This window comes from Nannobrachium achirus, assembly GCF_963921795.1.
Source record: "Nannobrachium achirus genome assembly, chromosome: 12".
NCBI lineage: Eukaryota > Metazoa > Chordata > Actinopteri > Myctophiformes > Myctophidae > Nannobrachium > Nannobrachium achirus.
The window spans coordinates 57481654-57507127 of record NC_137832.1 but is presented as its reverse complement, the minus strand read 5'-3'; the positions used below and the strand labels follow the sequence as shown (position 1 = coordinate 57507127).

The window sequence follows — 25474 nt, the reverse complement described above, 5'->3', positions numbered from 1 at the left end:
ACAATATTCTCAGAATGATTTCAGCCTTAAAAACTACTCAATAAAATTGGTGAGAGGCGTGGTTTATGGGACTCTGGGAGTTTTCATTGGAACTCATTTTCAATGTGTTTTTAAATTCCATTACTAAGATTTGAGTTACATGAATGTAATATAAATGCATAATGTTAAATGAATAGATTTTGTATAAGCACTATTAATTACATTTGAGTTGGAACAATTTAATAAAAATGCATATATTGTAAATGTATATATTTAAGGTAAGCACGATTAATATTTGTTCAGTTACATCAATTCAATACATTTGCATATATTATAATTAAATACATTTAAATAAAGCCAACATAATGTAAATGTATCACATCTGGCACTATTAATAATATTTGAGTTATATCAATTAAATGTATATGCTTATGCCTTGAAGTGAAGTAATTAAATAAAGCAAACATAATTTATATGTGTCACATTTATAGGGGGGTTGAATCAGTTTTTTGGGTGTAGTGCCCAGTTATCCAGGTGCCCACCTCTCCAAGTGCCCACATGTCCCTAGTGCCCACATGTCCCTAGTTCCCAGTTGTCCCGGTGCCCACCTCTCCAAGTTCCCACATGTCCCTAGCCACATCTTATCTCCAAAAACAAATTTGATGGTGGCCTTGCCCGTAAGATGACGAAATTCCAGGCCTGCAAGAGACAGACACAAAGTACAGGTGAAACATTGAAATAATATAAAAAGTGACAGGTAAACCAAGAAACTATATGCCTATAGCAACAGTTCTTAAACAATATACCATCAAAATAAAATTCTTTAGGGCACGGTCACACCGCACCTTTATTCTACCTATGAGGGCAGATCCTGCCAATGCATTTCAATGGGAATGGAGCGGTTTCCTGCTAAAAACACTGGTGGTAACAAATGGTAGTGACCGTGCTCTAACATCAACATTGCAATTGGTTTCTGAAATGCGACGCATTGTGAGCTTGTAGATCTGCTATTTTCAAAAGATGTTTATCATGTTTATACATTAGAAAACTTGAAATGGAACATTCTGCATGATGAGAACTTTTACTTTTGTTACTTTAAGTATATTTTGATGCCAATACTTTTGTACTTTTATTCAAGTAGGCCTACATTTTGAATTCCGGGAATTCCACATTGCATTATTGATAGTTCACTTTTAAGTAAAACATTTGAGTTCTTTTTTCCAGCATGTCTATTAATTTTGATCCCATGGCGTGGGAGCTCCTCTCCGCAGCATCAATCCACCACCAGCGCTGCCTCTTCAAAAGGGCCAGAGGATATATGACACATTTGGGGCATTGTGTAAACGGCTTTTTATTGACGCCGTTGTGACCACAATGCTTTATTATGGACAATAACAAACGCACTTATTGCTTCAACTATCTGTCAGTCAGTTCTCAGACCATGTGTTGATAATAACCAGCGGTGAAATGTAACTGGAGTACAAGCACTCGAGTAGGGTACGTTAGAGCAGCTTTGGCATACTTTTACTTTTCACTTTTTGGCAGTGTGGTGTAAAGTGACTAAAGTACATTTTCCCTAGCACTGTACTTTGCTGAACAATGTTTTGGTATTTGCTTACTTTACTGGAGTATTTCCAATTTTTAGTAGGCCTATTTTACTTCTCTTCCACAGAGACGTTTTACTCCACTACAATTATTTGAAAACTTTAGTTACTAGTTACTTTTGGCCTATTTTAAGTACATTTTGATGCCAATACCTTTGTACTTTTACTCAAGTACATTTTGAATACCATACCTTTACTTGTATAAATATTGTAGGCTACTCCACTGCAATTATTTGACAACTTTTGTTACTTTACAGATTTAGAGTACTAGAGGTCCTATACACACCACTGATCTGACCATTATGCCCATGGAGATCTCTAGGTTTCAGTTGTCCCTTTTATGCCCATAATTGGAGATCGCTTATTTTAATCAGTCCTGTATACCGGTATGCCCATATGAGCATGCCCACTTTTGTGCCCATTTCCTTACAGATTTGTTTGCACCTGAAGCCATGTCAACACACTGAGGAGACAGCACACTGAATACAAAACATGCATTGACGACTTCAACACTAATTTAGACTTTTTGACTATTTGGAAATATCTGATCTACAAGCTGGCATAGTGACGTGTCATGAGCTTGTAGACTTGTATTAAAATATTTTGAATAGCAGCCTTTAAGTTGCAACAGAGTGTTTGTTTTAATATTGCGGTACTGTATATTGCTACTTTTACTCGAGTAAAACAACATGTGAGTACTTGATATAATTAATTGCAGCCTTCGTGCTCATCCATGGGAAAGCGAGGCTGGTTTGTTGCTTTGGCAAAACAATTTATCTATTGTACGAAAAAAACACCCTGCAGAGAATGAGTGTCCATCATTGGCTTATCCCTCCCTGCTCAATATTCCAATGTTCTGTTTATTAATATTAATCAATCATCTTTGTGTGCGTGCGTGTGCGTCCGTGCGTGCATGCGTGCGTGTGTGTGTGTGTGTGTGTGCGTGCGTGTGCATGTGTGAGTGCGTGTGTATGTGTGCGCATGCGTGCGTGCGTGTGTTTGTGTTGGAGAGCTCCTAAATTACCAGAACTGTTTACATGTTGTCTGTAATTGGTTCCGGATGAGGGCAGAGTGAGAGTAGAAAACAAACCCGCCTGAATTGCATTGTGGGTGATTGCAGCTGTTCGTCCACCATGGAATTAGGCAGAACGATGCCTAGCCCTAATAGGGCAGTGTGGTTCTTTTTCAAGTCAAGGACGCGTGATTATGGATCCAACTGGGAAAGATGGATAACCACGCCCCGGACTCATTTTTGAAGCTTGTGATTGGCTGAACCGGACGTAGGGAGCGCTCCGTTGTAGTCACTTGGACCGCGCGAGGTGCACCAAAACCCAATTATCATGGCGTTTATCGTGCGCTTGCCCAGGCCAAATATAACGATTGCATTCACCACGGCTTCGTAACTCGCGCGGCGCTCCGCCGGCCGCGCGGCCCTGGCCCACTCTTCGCAGCCACTCGCGCCTGCGGCGCTCGGGGGCGAAGAGCAGGACCAAGGTCCGCTGGCCTTCGCGTCGCTTGCAATGTCGTGGACAATAACTGAAAACGAGCGCTCTTTGCCGTTTCCATCCATCTTTCCCAGTTGGATCCATAATCACGCGTCAAGGACCCCTAAATTGATAGCGTACGTATTTGGACCGGAAAATATTAAATCCTGTTGGTTATTGATCAATCACCGGATTCGAGAGATGGGGTTTACTGAGTGTGGTTCATTCAGCCAAAATCCGTCTCACTTGCATTTCGAATCGCTCTGTTCTGCAGCTCTGCTGTCTGCAGCTCTGCTGCCTGCTCTCGTGTGCTGCGAGGTGGTGCAATTCAAGCGCGCGGTCCCAACGGGAGCGGAATTAGAGCGGAGCGCGGGTCGACCCGCACATAGTAGAAATCTTTCTGTGATAGAAACTTTTTTTTTCCTCCTTTATTATATTAACCACTTGAACCCTAGCTTCCATATTCTGAGAACTTTAGCCAAAAATAGCCGATCTACAAGCTCACAACGCCTCGCACTGCGAGGCGTTGTGAGCTTGTAGATCGTCTATTTTTGGCAAATAGCTTTGGTGTAGATGAGAGCAGACAAAGTACAGCGTGAAAGGTCAAGTTGATTGATGGTTCAAGTGGTTAAATATCTGAAAACACAAATTGACATGAATCCAAAATACACTGATGATTGTGCTGTCAAACAATTAAACTATATGGAATCTATGAAAAGGTTGTGGGTGTCCCTGCTTCATCTCTCTCTCAACTAAGGGGTCCTTGGCCTGAAAACGTTGAAGACCCCTGACGTAGAGGAACTATGCATTCCGAAATAACTAACGTATGTGCTCTCTCACCCAAAACGTACACAAAATCAAACGCACGGAACTATAAACGGCCCATTAGGTGTCTTGCTCAGGGACACTTCGGCACATCGCTGAGGCCTGGGAATCGGGCTCTGATTCAGCTATGGCCCGCCATAAGTTTTAATATCCCTTTTAAAGCTAATAGAGGTCTTGCAATAATATGCTTGGAAACCAATCAGATATGCAAGCCTGGAAGCTGCTATACTGACACCAGCCAGGCTGAAGTGAAGGGTCATTTAGGGACATTTAGGGACATCTTGACATTTTTTCTCCTTTTTATACAAACCTCAGGGAAGGTTTTTGGCTTGATTTCCCTATATTCATCACAATCCTCACTGAGCCGTGCACACACACACACCCACACACACGCGCACGCACACGCACATGCACACACACACACACACGCACACGCACACGTACACACACACGCACGCACACACACACATACACACACGCGCGCGCACACACAGACACAGACACAGACAAGAAAGACCCAAAAACAACATTTTGGAGCTCGCTCACGCAGCGTTGGTGAAGTGACTTCCACCAGTCCGCCTTGATTGCTGGCTAATGCGCTTTAATATGTTTGATTTGGCCTGGGAGCGTATAGCCTGGCTGATGCCCTGAGAGACGCAGGGACAGCACTAAATACACCCCTCTATCCTGGCCAACATGTGTCCCAACCCTGCCTCACTGCTCGGCACAACCGGCGAGCACCATTTCCTTTGCACTGTATTCATGCACACACAAACACACACACACACACACGTGCACGCACGCACGCACGCACGCACACACACACACACACACACACACACACACACACACACACACACACACACAGGTTTGTGTTTTTAAACTGTGGGGGCATCACAACCATGGACGGCATTTAAAATAGCAAGAAACACAGCAGATCTTTGTCTATGTGCTCGTGCCTGCTCACAATTGTCTCTTTCTCTTTCTATCTGTCCCTATCTACTTGGCAGTACAAGTACAGTAAACACTCAGACTCACACACTATAGAACAAGTCACCGGTGGTTTGCTGTAACCACACTTGTCCGATGTTGTCACGTCCACGCCGCAGACCTGGGAAATTGACTGTCCACTTTGTGTTTTGGACTATAACATGTTTCTGTCGACTGTCTGTATTGTGCCTTGGACTTATTCATGCTTTGTTGCTGTCAGTATATTCTGGAGTTGTCACAGTTTGGACATTTACTGTACATATAGGTTCAGACTTATTAAGGTGTTTCTGACCTATATGTTCTGTTCTGTATTCACTTCTGTATTTGTCTAGATTAGGCTACTGTTCCGTTTGGTTTGGGTTTTCTGTTACTGTTTTTGCCTTAGTGCTCTGTGTCTTATTTTGTAGTATGTTCTGTGTCTTCCTGTCAGCACCTGTAGTTCTGTTTACCTGCCTTGTCTCACCTCCCCTTGATTAGTTATGTTGTGCCCCAGCCAATCCTAGTGTTGATTGTCTGTTTGAGTTCACCTGTGTCTAGTTAGTCCATGTACCCGTGTCCTCCGCCCTAGCCTGCAAGTCCTGTACAGTGTGGCATACTGTAGTACAGTAGTACATAGAGCAGTGCCTCTCAAACATGTCCATGTCTAGGAGAAGCCCCCGAATTGACATGCATTTGGCCACAGACGACGGACCCCCATCTGAAAAGATTTTGGAGCCAGCTGGATCCTCACTACACACCCATTTAATGAACATGAGCATGTGCAGGGGTGTCGCACCAAATTCTGGGCCCTGGGTACAAGGATTCACTGAGGGCCCCCATGAATGTTCTTCATAGGGGGAGGAGGGGCTTTAACCCATTTAGACTGGGAACGCATTATTACGCATTATTTTGTGCTTTAACTATTGAAAAATAGCAGATCTATTTTCAATGCTGTCCAAGTTTGATGCCCCCACAGTTTAAAAACACAAACCTGTGTGTGTGTGTGTGTGTGTGTGTGTGTGTGTGTGTGTGTGTGTGTGTGTGTGTGTGTGTGTGTGTGTGTGTGTGTGTGTGGATCTGCTATTTTTGAAAAATCGTGAACATTAGTGCTGCGCTGTGAGCTTGTAAATCTGTTATTTTTCAAAATTAAAAATAATTAAGGCTCCTCCACCTTGGGCCCTAGTAACTCAGTCCCACTTTTCCCCCCCGTGTGACGCCCCTGAGCATGTGGTTTAATGTCAGCTGACGAGTTCTTTCATCTGTGTGGAGACGGCATGATGACCTAACACAGTGGTTCCCAAACCAGGGGGGGTCAAATGATCTTGATTAGTTTAATGCCCTTTAATTTATACCATAGGGGATTTCATTATCAGCCATAACATTGTAACAATTCAATGAACACTTACCAGTAGGCTTGTGGTTGTAAAATGGTTCTATTATGCTCCTGTGAACCCCCGAGTATGTATGCAATCACTCTAGTTTTAGTAAAAACATGTTTTAATAAAGATTGCACAGAGAAGAACTGCAATACCCATACGGCTAAGAATGTACATCTGGTCACATCGACGTCTGTGATTGGTTGAGCTCGCGGCTACCTCGGAAATAGCTACTGCCCCCTGTCGGGTCCGGCAGATTAATGCACTTCATGTTAACTGTGAGTGAGTCTTTCTTTTACAAATATGATGCGCTATTTACAAAATCAAACCTTGTTTCGAAGTGGAGCCGTGAAATTGAGCACTTCCAGATCTATGTTTTTGATTCTATGTGTTCCCCCCTGTGTGTGTGTGTGCGTGTGTGTGCCTGGCCTGAAAACAGCGCCCCTCCCTTAACATGTGTGGTCATAAAAGGTACTGTTCGAACTCAACGGGACAGTTCTCACTGGTGAGACAGGACACACATTGCCACTCAGAGGGAGCCCATGTGCTCTGCACACGGCTCCAAAAATGAAGATAAGAGCGGCCTCAGAGATGAAAATCACTGTTAGGCCATATCCTGGCCTGACTAAACTGAGCGTGGTTTATGGCATATATTTCAGGATATAAATGTCGTTCACAATGCTTTTTGGGAATGTAGTTTCTGCAGTTTTGACAAAAATGATGTACACAGTGTTGTACCGTCGTCTTTTTTTCAGCTTTCTTTTTTTTCTTTATAATTTTTATCCCACGATTTTGCAACCCATTTTCACCCAGTGCCAATTGCCTATGTAATCCTGGGCTCTGCTCTCCCTCTGCCGCGCCTGGGGAGACAACGGACTGACCTCATGCTTCCTTCAATGCATGAGTAGTCCAAGTTGTTTCTTTTCACCTGACAGGGGGGATTTCCCCGGGATGGACGTAGCGCGTGGAAGGAACACGTTATTCCAACCAGTTCCTTTCCCCTCCATCAGGCGCCCCGGCTGGCCAGGGGGAGGCATTATTGAGACCAGGATTACTGCATGTTTTTGTGAGGGTATCAACCCTAGGAGACCCGGGGAGAACATGCAAACTCCACACAGAAAGGCCCTATCGCCGACCCCACCTAGGGTGTGGGCGCTGATGACGCGGAGGGAGAAACACACCCCCAGCACCCACAGCGTCCCCCGGCGGGAATCGAACCCAGGACCTTCTAGCTGTGAGGCGAAGCGCTAACCACTGCGCCAAGGCCATCGCGTGTTTGTCGAGGTTGCGGCAACAGAAAATGAAACGATCCGCCAATCAGAGTAAACCGCACACACACTGGATAACAAGTCAACAAGATCGAATCCAGACAGAGCCTTTGTAGCCTATACCATAACGTAACCATAATGCATTAACATTAACATGACATGTTACTATCTGAAGTAATGTTACTGCCCTGTCCCTGTGATTTTAATATGCAAACTGCTAATAAAGTAATCAATCAAAAGAACGAGAGATTTATCTGGGTGACTTACAGTGCGTGCGCCACGGTGCGTGCATGAATGTTTCTTTCTGACAACCACCTAAATATTGTCCAATTACCGTGATAGCAGACGCAATTTATATCCGACACAAATTGATTAGAAGTTTTCCCTGCCGGGAACTCAACTAGTGAAAACAGCAGATCTACAAGCTCACAACGCTCTTCACTTGCTGTGAGCTTGTAGATTGGATATTTTCACGAGGCCTCTTCTTATTCTTTTTATATGTAATTTCTTAAATGTGTTCGCTTGTTTTAAAACAATATGAATACATAATCATGTATGGATAGGCTATGCGGTCGGGTGAAATGACGCAAGGAGGAGGCATAATATAGGCCTATACACTGGACCCATATAGCCTACTGTAGCTTGTTATAGTCTTGAAATAAAACATAATTTAACAGACAAAACTATAGCCTGCATGTAGGCCTACTGACCACTGTTATTACAATCGGGGTTATAGGCTATATTTCTTTATAAAGACAACGGGTAGCCTATATATGTCCATGGCGCGCCAGAGCGCCACAGCCACAGGCGTGATTTTTGATTGATAGCATAAATAGAAAGGGAGATAAACTATCACATGTCATACAAAAAATAAATAGAGAGTTCACAGAATAAATACAAATTTGAATAAGAGCAATTGCTTGAGAAATGACCAGGGTCTGGGAACTGAAGCAGCTATGGGGCGATCAACATTATCCTCCACCCGGCTTTACTCTATACTAGCTTTTTATTGCTGTCAGACTATATTTTGTTTGGTTTAAATAGGCCTATACTGTTACATTTCATAATGAAATGTTTGGCTATTTATTATGATATGGTTAAACCATGGCGTGATCATTTGCATTTGGTGCGTTGTATTATACCAATAAAAACACTATTTCTGTTAGAAGCTGTTGTCATTGATTATTCTTTAGATTCAGGAAACACCTGGGGATCGGGTGCCTATGAAGTGTTTTACTAGCTCAGAAATAAATCAATTAGTCTATTAAGTGTTTTGTAGCCTTATTCTATAGATATTATTAACCGTAATCTAGCCTACTTGCGTTCTGGAGTCATTCAATGAAATGTCGGGTTGATGCGCTGCCGTCTCCAATCTCGTGTCCAAAATAACAGATGTATAAACTGTCGACAGGCCATGACGCAATGCGTTGGTATCTTGCAACTCTGTTTTTTTGGTGTGGCGCACCGCGCATGGCGCACGAATCACGATCACGGAGAAAAAGAAAGACTCCACCGTTTGATTCAACAATGGTTTGGTTTAAGCTATAAAAAAGGTCTTCTCATTCTTTGGAAATCCCAGCATGACAATGACTGTGTCCCGTTAGTAATCAGGTCTTTATTTGCTGTGCAATTAATGAATGAAACTGATGGAGCAAAATGGCATGCCACACAAATCATTTATTTGAATAGACTCATCTTATTTACAGAATTGACACAATGAACTGACACTCTATCACTTCTGCTAATTATATAGGTATTCTAGGACTAGGTATTAGTATTAACTGAATGAGTGGTTGGTTTGATTTTATTTATAATTGAATTGAAGGCAGAAACAAGCATTAATTCATTATTTAATCGTGCGAAGACAGCCGACCCAAATTTGCGCAAGGAAACCCCACCTGCGGTTTTATTAGAATGCTATAAATAAAGTGCTCATGCTTCTCAAATAGACAACACAAATACAATAACTGGAGCTTAGGTATGCAGCAGGGATTATTAATTCCAGGGGTGATGTGCGGGGTGTAACCAAAACCAGTGTCTTTCTTTTCTTTTTTCTTTTTTTTTTTTGCAAAGATGCATGCAGCAGCAGCAGCAGCAGCGGACCAGCGGTCCATAAATAATCAAAGCAAGCATGTAACATAATGATGATCAGTCAATCAAATTGGATATTAAAATGATGCCCACACAGTCTGTGTATTTTGGAAGGAGTCCGGTGCATCACATACAGCAGGCCATGACAACAAAATGAGAAAGGTAAATAGCCAAACATTTCCTCGTTGCAATGAACAGCTAAATGATTTCCAAATAGGGTCACATTAACAGCCACAGCAACTAGACCATAGAATGACAAAAGAACAAGCTGACAAAGTGTCAAAATCTATCAAAATCAAACGTTATTTTGTATTTATTCCTTGGCTGGCTTCTGCGTCCGCAGGAACGCGGAAGAATGGCTGAGTGTCTGTTGATTCTGAGGTGGAGGGGCTTGCTTGATTGCTGGTAATCCCGCAGCTGGTCCGTTTTCCAGTAAAGTCCAGGGAAACAACGATCGCGCCGCCGAGATTGGCCGTTTTGTCAGAGGCGCGAGAGATTTGTTTGGTCCTTTTTCTAAGACATTTCAGGGAAACGGGGACAGCGATTGGCGGCCCAACCTCGACAGAGAAGTCACAGCAGGCGCCACCGTGCCCCCTTTTTTTTCAGCTTTCTAATTAATCGTCGCATGCAAAAAATAGTGTTTACTGTCATGATTCCTCACAAGCCGGGGTGGCTTTGTCTGAGGCTTAAAAGACGTATAAATAAATACTTTATGAAATGTCTATGGATGAAATGCATGGGGAAAACGCTTCCGGGACCGGAGTGAGGACGGGGCGGGGCTTAAACTGTGATGCCCTATTGGCACAGGGTGAAAAATGGTTTACAAAAATGGTGGGATAAGAATTTAAGGATAAAAGGAAAAAGAAATGAGTGATTGATAGGTGCTGCCGGCACGTACCGGACCATTCAGTGTCCCAGTTTCACCTCAGAGGTCCGCGGAAGCCTTTGATCATGGAGGACAGTCTCTCTCTAGGAGTCTCACTGGAAGTCTTCAAAGGCAATCAGCCCTAATAAAGTCCTCGCCGCCTCCTGCCGAGCGGACCCACGGACCTCTGACTCTTCTATAGCACCAGAGGGGCCCGTTTGGGTTCACCACAATGATTCTACCAGGGAGGGGAGTGGAGGAGAGGAGGACAGGGGGGGGAGACGGAGAGGATAGGGGAGGAGTGAAGAGGAGAGGATATCAGCAGGGTTCCTAGGAGGATGATGTTCATCAGTTGTCCACAAATTGCCAGGAAACCTGCTAGATTTTGGTGACCCTGTGACTTTATTTCTTTATTTTTGTTGCCTTTATCAAACATATAATTTTGCGAATGTCTGAGTGAGTGAGTGAGTGAGTGAGTGAGTGAGTGAGTGTCTGTCTGTCACAGCGTTTCTCCTCAGTGGCTGGAGCAATTGATCTGAAATCGCATCACCATAAGCATATGAACACACCTGACATAACTGTGAAGCCCGTTTGTCACTTTCACAAATCGTATGCTGTATATTAGCATTTTTATGGTGTATCTACTATCTATTCTGCATCTAGCATGAGGCACATCTATTCTGCATCTAGCTTGAGGCAAAATGTTTAACCAGCTCTGTGTGTGTGTGTGTGTGTGTGTGTGTGTGCAGGCGGGCTGGGGGGGGGGGGGGGGGGGGGGGGGGGGAGCTCATATCTTTGAACGGGTAAGGGCTAGTTATTGATAATTGGGAGAGTGTCTTTGACTGTGCCTTCACTGGACAAGGCTCACATGTCTTAAGAATGGGTGGACCAAAGGAGAAGTTCCGAGCTACATTCTTTTTCTTTTAACAATACCCAGATTCTTCATATATTTTGATGCTTTTTTATAGTTTCCCCCCACTATATCCGTTCCTTATCTTTTTGCGAGATTTAATGTTTTCTGCTTCCCTTGCGAAGTTTTCTTACCTTTTACGCAGCAAGTGTGCGTGCAGATCGTGCACGCCGGTCCACAGATTGTGTATCACGCGTGTGCACGGCATTTGCTGTTACAAAAGAAAAAAAAGAACCGTGTGAAATCCATGCTGCCGTCTTGGGGCTACGAACGTCCATATTTTCTCTGTAAACAAATGAAAAACGGATGCGGTCGTTGAGAACCGCTTATGTCCCGCTCTCCCTGATCCGGAAATGGATCAGTTTCCGGTCCCGACCGTAAGTGCTTTTCTTAAGGTGAAATCGGAAACGCATTGTGGTGATCAAAGTCGAATTGTTCCAAAACTCGTCAAACTTGTCGGCAGTGGGTGAGTTAAAGAAGAGTAGCCTACCTCTATTATTGTTTTGTGTACTTGATGAGACATATTTTTTATGGAATTGTTGAACTTTCGGTGCTTGATACTGGAGTCAATACAAGTCAATACTGGAGACGTGGCGTAACGGCATGGGTTTCTACACAGAGAGGGCAATTCTTTCAACATAAGATGCAGCATTCAAGTTCAGGAGAGTTTGGACAAGGCAATTCTCTTGAATGCTGCCTTCAGGTATGACATGGAAAGAGGGCATTTGCATTTATTTCACCATAGTACAAACTGCATTCATGGTCTGGAGAGGGCACTTTTTACAGACGGATAAAAGGGCAGGGGCTCAAGCCCCCTGTGATGTCTATGTGTGCTCGTGCCAGGTGATTAATGTGGTTCCAACCACAGACTGTGACTATATGCAGTCTTCTATAGGCAGTTGGGGAGGAGTGTGCCGTCATACTTCAGAAATGTTTGACGTATTTCTTCTGTACTGTAAAGCCTTTGTTCTGTCCTCACTTCTTCATTAGAGCCTGGGGACTTTATGCCAGGGTGAGGAGAGAGCATTGCCTCCTCTGGTTAGGGTGAGTCTGGGTCAGCATGAGGCCCCACCTGTGACCTCCCCTAACCTCCCGCTGGAGTCCCGGGACTCAGTCACCTAGCTATAAAACAGTGGTTCTCAAATGTATTCATGTCTACGACACCCGAATTAGTATGAATCTGGCCCCACGGACCATCTGAAAATACTGTTTTGACACGGTTCCCCTAAGCGAGATTTGTCTCCATAAAATGTATCAAAGAATGTCTGGAGCAAAGAATTTGTCAATGTTTCGATCCAACAGGCGTTGTGAAGCTTTTAGCACAAATTAATCTTGTATTAGGGTGTCTGGCAAAAAAACACATTTTCAGGGGGTCCACCACTGTTCTTGGTTTACCTGTGATCCTAGATTACTGAGGCACAATTTAGGCATTTAGCAGACACTCTTAATCCAGAGCGTTTTACAATAAGCAAGGGACAGCACCAGGTAATAATACATCAACATTAATACATCAAATACATAGAAATAGTCATCTAAAAATGTAGTCCAAGAACCAATTCAATAAAATCTAAAACAATAAAAATCAATAACCTGTACACACTGTACTACCCTACAAAGCCAGAGTGCAGTATATGTTTTTGGACACACCGACTTGTTTGAGTATCCCAAAGGTCAAATTAGCTTTTGTGATTTTGGAGGATAAATAATTACTATACCTCAAGAACAGATAGACAATTAGTGTAATATCTATACAGATATGTAAATCGCTCTGCATTAAGAGCGTCTGCTAAATGCCTAAATTGTAAAATGCCTAAATTGTAAGGCTCAGACTGACACAGGACACACTGATTTGCAAATCAGAATGAACAGGGGAGGGAAAAAAACTAAAACAAAGACACATGTGATCGATTAGCAGAGCCTTTTTTTACAGTAACAACTAAACCCAGTCAGAGCGTTCACTTCGCTGCCTGCGGCCAAAATAGAAACTGGGGCACGCTGTGCTTCCTTTGAAGGTGGCGTTCATGCTGCACACTCACACAGGAGATTTGACTGTGTTCTTATTGGCCTGTGGCGGATGTCCTTGCTCTCTGTACAACCAGTGGTGGTAGAAGTACTTTGATTTTATACTTCACAAGTAGCAATACCACAACGTACTGTTACAGCCCTTCAAGATTGGCTCGAACACTTAAGGGCCACACTGTAATAATAACAGTCAGGTCAAAAGTAAATTGAACTTTTATATTAAAAACACACACACACACACACACACACACACACACACACACACACACACACACACACACACACACACACACACACACACACACACACACACACACACACACACACACACATTGTGCATGCGTGTGTGTGTGTGTGTGTGGGACAGGGCATGAACAAACACATATTTTTTCGAATTTTTCTTTATTTTATTTTGTCTGGGATTGATGATTTCAAGCATGAATCTAGCAAATTCTATTCTGTCTGACTTCAGGGACGCTTTTGGGACCTTGTCCCAGTGTCCACAATGTCATGATCCACGCCCTTGAGGATATCCAGCTACCTCAGGTGTTCATTGACATTATCAAGGATGTCTACAGCTCTTCCTTCATTCAGGTCATCTGTGGGAAACAACTCACAGATCCCGTCCCCCTCTAGGCGGGCATTAAAACTGGCTGCCCGTGGAGCGCCATCAATTGTGTCCTCGCCATCAACCAGTGGATTAGGAGGCTATGTGACTGCTCCAACTAATGTGATTTCCCCCAATCCTATTCAAGGCTACGCAGACGATGTGCAGCTGGCTTCTCGGGAGGAGAGTGTTATCAAGGACATGCTCTCTAGAACTGACACATTCCTGGACTGGTCCGGTCTGGAGATAAAACAATCTAAATGTGTAGTTCTGTACCAGAGAAGGAGTGGTGGGAATCGCTGGTATAAATCTAAAACGGATAGAAATCCAGAGTTCTCCATCAACTCGGAACCGATCCGTGTGTACGACCTTTCATGAGACGTACACCTACCTCGGGCACAAATTCAATGTAGCAGGCGAGTGGAAGGAGCAGGTTGAGTATATGGTCACAGAATTCACTACCAGGCTGGAACTGATCGATGCTTCACCCCTTCCACTGGTCATGAAGTCATGACAGGTGGCCCTGTCGAGAATTCAACATCTCTTCTCCAACGTACACCTCATGAGCAAAACACTGTGGGGACTGAACAACAAAGTGGTTTCCGTAGTGAGGAAGTGGTTTGGACTGAACACACACACACACACACACACACACACACACACACACACACACACACACACACACACACACACACACACACACACACACACACACACACACACACACACACACACACACACACACACACCACCAGGGACATTGTTTTCCAGTCCAAACAGGAGGGAGGTCTGGGTGTTCCAAACGTGGAGTGGATTTAAAACACCACCAGACTGTCCCACCTGACCAACATGCTGAACAGTGATGGCCGGACTGTCAGGGAACTTGCACGATCTTCATTATTCCTTGATATGAAACAGCGTAAAGTTCCCCTGGCAGGAGAGGGTGAGCCGAGCTTCTTAGGCTTCAGAAGGAAGCCAAACAACAAGATGGACTCACACTCTGCTGGGTTTGGGGTCTCGTCAGACTGGCCCGACTGTAGTGTCTGAGGATATAATATCTGACTGTACTGTCTCAGTAAAGGTAACTGTCAATGATACTGGACATCATGTACTGTATCACCAACTATATGCAGGTACCTGGTAATAATAGTAATAATAATAATAAAACTTTATTTGTATAGCACCTTTCATGACATGAAATGCAGCTCAAAGCGCTTTACAGAGCAGAAAATGAAGCACAAGTGCTTAACAGAGAAACAGTAAAATAAAATAAAAAATACAGAATAAAAATAAATAATTAAAATTATTACAATTAAGCAGAGAAATAACAATTTCAGAACAGTGCGGACGTCAATTAGCAGCACAGGGATTTAAAAATTTAGCTAAAAGCAAGAGTAAAGAAATAGGTCTTGGTAGGGTTAGAAGAACAGAGGCAGCAACAACACTGGACTGGTCTAAAATTATAGGGAAAGCTAGCATGTATTCCCACTGCAGATCATACAGTTTCTCACACAATATTCAAGAACTATGTGGTTGATGAGGATATTCTTACATTTACAGTTAAAGCCAGATTACAGGTTCTTCCAAACAGACTCAATCTCTCTGTGGTACCCTAACACATTTCCTCCTCATTGCCTGCACCACAACATTCCAACCATAGAATCACTGTCACATATTCTAAATGGCTGCCAAGGGAATGTATATTTCCAGGCATGATAGAATTGTTGACCTACTGGTTAAGAACATGCTTCCATACATCCCTCCTCCGTTAATGTTTATACCCACACAAGTGTTTCACCTAACATGTTCATACTGTGCAATAACGAAGTTGACACTTTCTCAAATGTGGCAGCCAATACACCAGATTATTGTTGTTGATGAAGAGAGTAGAGAAGTCACCGTCTTAGAAGTAGGCTGTACGTTTGACTATAGGCTGGAAGAGGCATTCTTTGCTAAGGTTCTAAACTTTCTTCTCAAAAATGAGATTGAACAACTTGGGTACAACTGTAAACTACTTGTGTTTATATTTGGAAGCCTTGGCCATGTTCACAGACTAATCGTAAGGCCATGCCATGTTCAAAGACTAGTCGTAAGGGGTTTGCAGATGGCAGGAATTCCCAAGCCAAAAGCTAAAGCATTGGCAAAATTCTGCTCAATATCTGTGATAATAGGCAGCCGCTACATATGGAGGAGACGCTGCTTCTTGTATCCATAGATTAAGATTAGACATAGCCTACAGTATCAAAGAGATTCTGAACTTGATGAGTGCATCTATTTGTGATCAAGATGTTTTCTTGTAAAATTTGAACATAAATAAATGATTAAATGTGCATGCTCAGCTACTATATCCCTGGGTATAAGACATTTCTATGAAATTACATTTCTAATGAATTCCTCTAGCTTTTCAGGATGTATTCATTCATTCAGATTGATAGAGTATTTGTATGCACTACTTATTGTATTGGATTGTAATGGATTTCTGTCTTTAACTAGAAACATATATACTTTTTTTTTTTAAAGCTGCTTGCAGATGGAAAACAAATGACAAATAAAGCAATCTTGAATCCATTAAAGTTTGACGTCCAACAATTTATTCAAAGTTTAAGTTAATGGTGGAGTTTATTGTGTGCGCGTGTTTACATGCGTGCTTATTTCCCCCGGCTGGTGACACTGGTGACATGTTAACCGTGATAAGGACTTGCACCGTGGGGTTTCCTTGGCCTACATACAGGGCTCTGGGTCTCTCTGTCCGCTCCAGCACACCAAGTGTTTCTACTTACTGCAGGCACCGAGGCAGACCCCCGACGCCAACGGGCAGGGGTCCATACATGAGCTGAGAGAGAGACAGAGACAGAGAGAGAGAGAGAGAGAGAGAGAGAGAGATTTCTCTGATTTTCTGTTATGGTACTTGATCTGTCATGGTTGCCATGGGAACGGCGCAGTTGATGAGACAACACAGCACGGCACGGCTGACTGCAGCCAGCTGATCAAACACTCACACGCACTCACACACACACACTCACGCATGCGCACACACACACACACACACACACACACACACACTTCAGATAAATAGTAAAAATTACAGGAACAGTAAAATAAGTGGTGCTCACTTTGTATGGTATCAAACATGACACAAGTGCGTATGTCCTTGTATGGGGCTGTTCTGTCCGTGATGTTATGTTATCTCCATACATGGAGTTCTGTAATAATAATAATAATCAACTACCAGCTAAAAATACCTACTATACCACAAATGTCATATTATGCATGAAATAACGACAAGATGAAAACTATGGGCATTTGCTCCTTGATTTTAGCTTGTCATGTACAAACAAACAAACAAACAATGTTTCATGTAGTTATATTTTTGTTGTCGTTACAAAGCCTCATTTTTATTATGCGTTAATGTTAATAAACGTCAATTCGAATGTTCGTTTTAGTTAACGTTTTAGAACACTGAACCCCCAAACCGCCTTTTAACTGTCACAATACTGCGTTTGTTCGAGCGTTCTGGCCTTCTGCGTGTTGCAGTGTGTCACTCCAATCTTACTGTAAATGTGTTTTGGCCCTCTCTAAATAGATGGCAAAAGGCGAATGGCAGAACAAAACAGTGACATCACCAAGATGTCCCCATCAGACCCACATTTCGCGCTCCGCTGCGTCCAAGACTCTCAGGGCTCTCTGTGTGTGTGTGTGTGTGTGTGTGCGTGTGTGTGTGTGTGTGTGTGTCTGTGTGTGAAATCAAAACAACTGGCTGGCCCTGGCTGCTACTTTAAGGTTGTGCAACTCTCTCTCCACACACTCACTGCAGAGTATTATGAAACTTTATTATGTGAACCAAACCAAACGCTTTTCACACTCAAGTGGCAGTGGTGGAGAGGGTACTTCTTTACTTAAAGGAGCTATAGTCAACTTTTTCTTGAAAAACGGATGCTAAAATAAAAATGTTTCGAAAATATGTTATAAAAAAATAAGCTTCATATATGTGTTTCTATTCAAAAATGACCACAAAAAGCGTAAAATAATGATAAAATAATCATTTTGGCCATTGTCAGACCGACACTTTGTTTACATTCTAGTCTATAGACTAGGATGTAAACAAAGTGTCGGCCCTACAATGAAAAAGTTGACTATAGCTCCTTTAAGTGAAAGTACCAGTATCGATGCCCTTGCCCTAAAGGGCACATGGGCTGCTTTGGCATGTATGAGCTGGTCGAGTCATCACTGTGATGTCAGAACGGGTCAGCTATATCCAAATGGAACCACACTGGTTAGACTGACACAATATTCATATACGGGCATACCCAGATTTGGGCTTAATATTGATGGGCATAAAAGGGATTCTATTAGTGTGGTTGGCCTAAAAGGGCATCATCTGGGAATCAGTTGTAGAGGTCAGCTCCATATTTGGAGATCTAAGTGATGATCCAGTCGTCTCCATGTATGAGGTCAGTGTAGTGATCTTCATATATGGATATCTAGGTGATGATAGTGAGCAGTCTTGATTTGCAAATAAATTAAGTTTTGGCCTTTTTTTTGTATTTGTTGCATTCCTAAGACAAAAATATTATAATACATTTACCCCCATTGATTCCGGATGGGGACTCAATGTAATCAAATTATCGTCTAGAATAGCCGATCTACCAGCGCACAACGTGTTGTGAACTTGTAGATTAGCAATGTTTTGACTTTTCTTTTAAAAACATATTGAAAAAATATGCAACTTTATGAATACTTTAAGACATTTCGTAACGCAAATCTTCTCTTCTGGGGGTCCTCCTTGACACAGTGTTTTCAGATGGGGGTCCATGACCAAATACTTATCGATCTGAGGGGTCTCTGAAATGAAAATGTTTGGAGAACCTCTGTTCTAGATTACATGGCTTCAGTAAAAATGGCAGATATACAAGCTCACAATGCCTCATGTTGTGATGGGCTGTGCGCTTGTAGATCTGCCTAATAGTGGCAGATAGGGACACCAGGTTGAAAGTGACTAAAAATCTAATTAAAAATGTAATTAAAAGAGTAAATAAAAGCTATAAATGTTAGGGTGGAGCTGGATGGCGGTTCTCAAGTGCAGAACTTTAACGATGAAGTTAGGGGAGTGCTAGACAATTAGGGCTCTATTATGATCCAGGTCTTATGCCTTATGCCTTAACTTCTTTGCCTTTTTTTTTACTATTTTGAAAAACATTTTTAAATACTTCAAATGCTGATCTACATCTGCACATTGTGAGCTTGCAGATCAGCTATTCGAAATATAAAAAAAAAATGTGTGTATGTATAGTAAAGAAAGGCAAAGAAGTTAAGGCATAAGACCTGGATCATAATAGAGCCCTCAGTCCTTCCCTGAAATGGCAGATAGGTGGTTGGGCTTCTCACTGTTAAGTGAAGTAGATAGCTAAGATAGTTGATAAGTTAGAGTCAACGATCAACTGTTAGGCTTTCCTTGAATAATCTAAGGTTTAGTGATGAAGACTGTATTTTAAAAAGATCTTGTCAGAATGAATCACAAAGATACTTTAATAAGGGCAAACAGCCATGATCTATGAAACATTTGTTTAAAATCCAATTTCTACTAAAGGACAAAGTATAAGTTAGCCATGTGAGTTAATTTCGTTGAATAAACATGAAGAAAAAGAAAAATTCGTTTGCTACATTTTTTTCACGGACGAAGACTAAATAAAAACTAAGCTGTGGCTTAGTCATGGCTAAGCTTTACGATGACTAAAACAGACTAAATATAATGACAATTTCATTTAAAAAAAAAACTAGACAGGGAGGGAGGGACAAGTGGAGAAGAGATCCAGTAGACAAGACGACAAGTTTAGGTTTGGTTGAGCTCTGAAAATAGCAGATCTACAAGCTCAGGCATTACGACAACATCAAGGCCTGCGAAACTCTTTATCTACTAAAATCTTATATTTAGTCGACTAAAGGGTCATTCCCACCGGCAAGTTAAAAATAAAGATAAAAAATATCGTTCTCAATTGAAGTGGCACTGGACGCTACCTTCCATTTTATCTTTATCTTGACCAGTGGGAATGAACCTTAAAACATTTCAGATGACTAAAATATGCCTAAAACTAAATTACATTTTATTCAAAAGACTATCAACATTTTCAGTCAAAATGAACACGAGACAAGAGTTGAGATTCATTCCATCATGTTTACTTTTTTGTGTGATGAACATGACATTAAAACTCACATTCCTTCGGTTTCATATACACAATGCTGACCCAGGACATACCTCCCATAGTCCCCCCAAAAAGGCCCAGTCTCGTTATATACAAAATGCCAATATGGGCCGCCTCCTAAATGATTAGAGTCATTTTCGAAATCCATTCCAAAAGGATAAACAAAAAATGGGAGATATTTTCTTTGGGGAAGAAAAAAAGCCACCCTTCAGAAATGTTGCGACCGACCCCGTAGCATTTGATCCCACAGGTGACGACGGAACGACAATGTCCTGCTTAAACCAAAGCAGTAAAATAAGAGCTAACAGAGGAAGCATTGGCCCCTTACATCCATACATACACCCACTCATACATACATACATTAATAAATGCACACACACACACATGGTTACTGTCAGACAGAAAGCTTGTATCTAACCTATAACCTTGTATTTTCGCTTTTTATGTTGTTGTTTTTGGGTGTAAATTGTAAAAAAAAAAAAAGTTCTAAATTTGCAAGATCGTAAGCTTGTAGATCGGCAATGTCCCAAACAATATGAAATTCTCCAAGTGTGTTCCGTGTGGCTTTTATAAACATTGAACCAATGAAACAAGCAAGCAGCTTGTGACCTAAATGATTAACTTACGTTGGGAACACGTGCCCCCCCCCCCCCCCCCCCTAATTCTCTGAAGACCAACAGCTCTCGCACATACAAGGCTTTCCCACCCGACAGCCACGGCATACATACATAACATCTGTAGTAAACATGTTGTCACGTTAAGTGTACACAAACACACTGTGGACACACTGAGGTGGTCTCTGGTCCTCCGTTCAGCCCACCTCCCGCCCTCCGTCTCTGCATGGCCCTGGTGGTCTTCTCCTCTGACACCGTCTGTAGTGACTGACAAGCGACTGACTGCTCCGTGTTGTGCTTCGTGTCTGCTCCTGTGTTGAGGGGACAGTTACCGTTAATCCAACTAACAGATCCTTAAAACATTATATTGTTGCCGTCGGACAAAAAACTCTCATGTCCATATTTTAACTTGTTGATTTTGTTTTTGTAAATTAACGCCCCACTTGATCATACTATCGGTGTCACACAAAAGCAACAAAAGTAGCAGATCCACAAGTGCGAAGCATCAAGTTTCGAGCTTGGCGATTCCGCTGCTTTTGCAGTTTTTCTATTTGAATGATGAAAAGTTACAGCTTCGGACATATGAGGTTTCCACCCGACAGAGAAGATATATTACACTGCTTGATTGAATGGGCAAAAATCCACTCGTCCGAGACAGTTTGCCCTCCTGGCCCCCAAGCTGTGGAATAAACTCCCTGTCGCACTTATAATAACGGACTCACTCGCTAGCTTTCGCCGTGGACTGAAGACTCACCTTTTCAGACTCCACCTAAACCCTTAGCACTACTGGAAAAATCAATGACCATACATGAAGCTAGTTAGCATTTGTTTTTAAGTTTGTTTAGAAAATGTTTATTTTCTTTACGGATTATATTGTTTTTTCTAGATAGATATTCATTTGCATTTGTTATATTGCTGTTGATGTACTGACATTTAACATTGTTTATTATTGTGATGTTTTATCTGCTTATTGTAAGTCGCTTTGGATTAAAAGCGTCTGCTAAAATGCCTAAACTGTAATGTTTGATTCTGATTGGTGAATCACTTAATAGGCTCTATGCACAGCAACCAAATTGGGCCTCTTCCTCACTATCTTCCTTCCTATACCAATTAAGTATAACGCACATGATAAGTTATAACATGACGAGAAACAGTGTTACACACTAAATCATGATAACATCTGGGACAGTTGCAGGCAGCTCTTACCTGAGAGGAGCGCCACCCTACTGGAAGAGGATACTGAAGGCCATGACGACACAACAGCACGCCACCCAGGGACTCTTACGCTCTCCTGCATGGATTCAAACAAACAATAATACAGTTTTGTTAGGCTCAATCTGCCATTTATGAAACGGCGTAATACAGTAAGTATATAACTTGTGTTTACTAAAACAGTGGTGCAAATAACAGAGTAACGTGTTTACCTATTCTTGCACATTTCCAGAAAATCCCCAGAGGCCTGCAAGAGAGACAAAGACACAATTACACACATTTCATATTTACCTCCTATTTACTGGAAGCTTGCTTTAGAAATGCAACCATTATGGAATAATATATTAATTAGCAGGCGCCCCTACCATAGGGTTTTATGGAAGATGCTTTAATCTTAAAATAACGTAATAGTCTATTATTTATTTAAGGTAGCACAAAAAAGCAGGCAAATTGCTTACTTTCCTTACTTCCTTCACATGTGTTAACCATGATTTTAATGAATGCTCTGTTCCATTTTGTATAATGATTCTCAAACCTTTTAATTTCCAAGGACCCCCATAAGGTTAGGGCTCCACCAAAATGACGGCGTCGTGCCGGCGTCGAAAAATGAACCGGGGCAAATTTGAGCAAATGAAGGGTGGAGCACCCTTCATTGATTAAAACGGGAGCATTCCCATCGTTGACGTTGACGCAACGCTCGACGCGCCCGATGGAGCCGGGGGGTAACTGAGAATACAGCAGGTCCATGTTGTTTCTTTTGTATACTCTCCAAGTTACACACCAGTAAGGAACCCTGCCAAAGAACCATGAGGGTCCCTGGACCACACTATGAGACCCACTGGTGTAGCAGAGTGTCTTCCAGTGAGCAAACATGCATGGTATCAGCACCCTGACTCTGTTTGACCAGCATGACAGCGAAAGAGAGACGCATTTTGACAAGCCCCGGAAAAGACCCGCTGTGATTGGCTGGCGTCGCTTTGAATGGCCCTTCCCAGCACCGGCCTCAGTGGGTTAATGGACTAGTCACTGCGCTCCAAATCCATGCACCCCGGTTTCGCATCCCTCTTATGCCACATTTTTTTCGCCACCGAGGACAACTTTTTTTTTTGTGGCGATAAAGTATAATTATTATCCCTGACCCTGACGAAGGTGCGCTCAGGCGACCTTGAGTCGCCAGGCTAAGCGGTGTGATGGTCGCATGAGCCGACTCAGCGCCATTACCGAGTTATGTGCCGTTATGGACAGAATAGTAAATATTGACCAGGGGACTGCTTCTTTGTCCGAATGCGGCTCAAAGGGACTTCAGCCAATCACACACTGGCAGGGTGGCTGGGGTGTGTCAAAATGCGGCTTCATATCGCTATCATGCGTTTGTCCAGAATGGAACAGAGCCTTTATTAGTATCATTGGTAAGACCTGTGGAGGGAGTAAGGGAAGAGACCCAAATTATGTTCAATATGGCTGCTGTGTATAGAGGCGGTTGCAGTAGGTAGTGTTAGGGTGGGTGAGCGTCCTACCCAGTCTTATTCTTGTCCAGCAGGCTGGGGGCCATGGCTCTGATGTAGGCACACGTACAGATGAGCAGCAACACCACCGTCAGCAGCGACTGGAAGTTGAAAATGGCCGACTGCAAGAGATAGGACCAAATCATATTCATCAGAATCATAATGTTGCACAGACAAACAGATAGAATATAGTTAGTATGATGGGACAGTTATTGCATAGAATTGAGCCAGTGTAACTGTAAGATACTAGAAATATGTTGATCAAAACAAAAGCAAAAAAGAACAAAAAAACAACAATGATTTCCCATCAGTTGATCGTTCGAGTGCAGCAACGAGTGCCAATGACATGAATGAGCAGCACTATGCAATAAAATGCCATTTTGTCCAACCTGTCTGGTAGAGTATGTTAATACAATATAACTTGTACAATTTGGTGGTTGTATGTTACGTCCCTGCTCTTCTATTGAGACATTTAGATCATGTCAAAGGTCATGTCTCACCTATACACAGGACCTGACACAGATTTTTTGACCTGATGTTCAAGATTCACTTTAGCCTCTGAGCAAGCAGGCAGGCTTATTAGCTCTATGGTTCAAGTCCGGGGTAGAAGAGGAAAGTTACATGGAGCAGCTTTAAGTGGTAATCTTTGTCCATTATTATGTCCAATGTCTGTGAACTTTGTCAATATTGTGTAGTGTTCAGGCCGAGACCCCTTGGCTGAGAGAGAGATGAAGTAGGGTCCACCAACTACATATCAACTTTTTCATAAATTTCATAGAGAGCTTAATTGACTATCAGTGTGTGTAAATTTAAATTAATACTTTTTGTTCATTTTGTTTCAGCCACTTAAACCCTCAATACTTATTGGGACCCGAACCTGGCTGCGACACGTTGTCAGGCCATCAGAGCCTATGTGGTATGCCCCTGGACGCCTTAAATTATCAATACAAAACTTATGCCACATTTAGTTCAGCTATTCAACAACAGCAGATTGTTGTGTGTCTGTTAAAAGTCTGTCATTACATGGCAAAGACAGTCTACCGACCACTATGATCACATCTACAGTCAAAAACACAGGCTGTGATAAATAGTAATCAATATCTTACTATCTTAGTTGAAGAACATTCATACCAGTGTTGTATTTACTTAAGTACTGTAGATAAGTACAGTTTTTAGGTATTTGTACTTTACTTGAGTATTTCCAATATTCCACTACACCTCAGATCCAAATATTGTACTTTTACTCCATTTATTTGAACACAGTTACTGGCTACTTTGTAGATTTTGATTGCTATTACAAAACATACATTAGCCACTTCAGCCTTATATCCATTTTGGCCATTTGAAAATAACCAAATAGATTATTTCTAGATTGAAGCATTGATACTTTTAAGTTTTATACTTTGCCTTCTTAAATGTGAGTACTTATTCCATCAGTATTTGCCTGTTACAAGTCTGTAATCACCTCCCTCTCATTACGTGGCACAGACAAAACTAAAAGTTGTTTACATGACATTTAACATTAACCAACCTATATGATCAAATCTGCAGTCAAATGCTGTCTGAAGTAATCGATATCTTAGTATCGATCACATGTGTTGAAGAACAAATACAAACGAAAAGCAACATATGATTATATTAGCATTTAGCTTCGCTAGCTGATCATATGCCAGCATCATTTTGTGCCGTTATTTTGTAGCAGCGACGAACGTTACGGTGTTAACGCAAAAACACTGACGGGATTGAAATGTATGTAATAAAACAATAGATTCATATTCATGCCAAGGTGTTTATTAACGCATAAACGTTTAAATTAATAAAAGACAACTCCTCACCATTGCTGTTGCTGTTTCAGAGAAGCCACATCACACTTCCGCCTCCTTACGTAACCTACGTAATGTGATACGCAATTATTACGTAGGTTACTACGTTAATAACGTAAA

The 25474-nt window shown here is 42.1% G+C and overlaps 1 protein-coding gene across 1 annotated transcript; it reads right to left on the bottom strand.

Moving 5' to 3' along the window:
• Positions 1–20866: 20866 nt before the first annotated feature.
• tmem167a (transmembrane protein 167A) lies at positions 20867–25416 on the bottom strand. The gene is made up of 5 exons (XM_080738333.1): positions 25367–25416; positions 23544–23653; positions 22239–22273; positions 22021–22105; positions 20867–21125 (listed from the first exon to the last, which is right to left on the bottom strand). Exons 1-4 carry the CDS (start codon positions 25367–25369, stop codon positions 22038–22040), a joined length of 216 nt encoding a protein of 71 aa, XP_080594459.1. The 5' UTR covers positions 25370–25416; the 3' UTR covers positions 20867–21125; positions 22021–22037.
• Between the last annotated feature and the right edge of the window lie 58 nt (positions 25417–25474).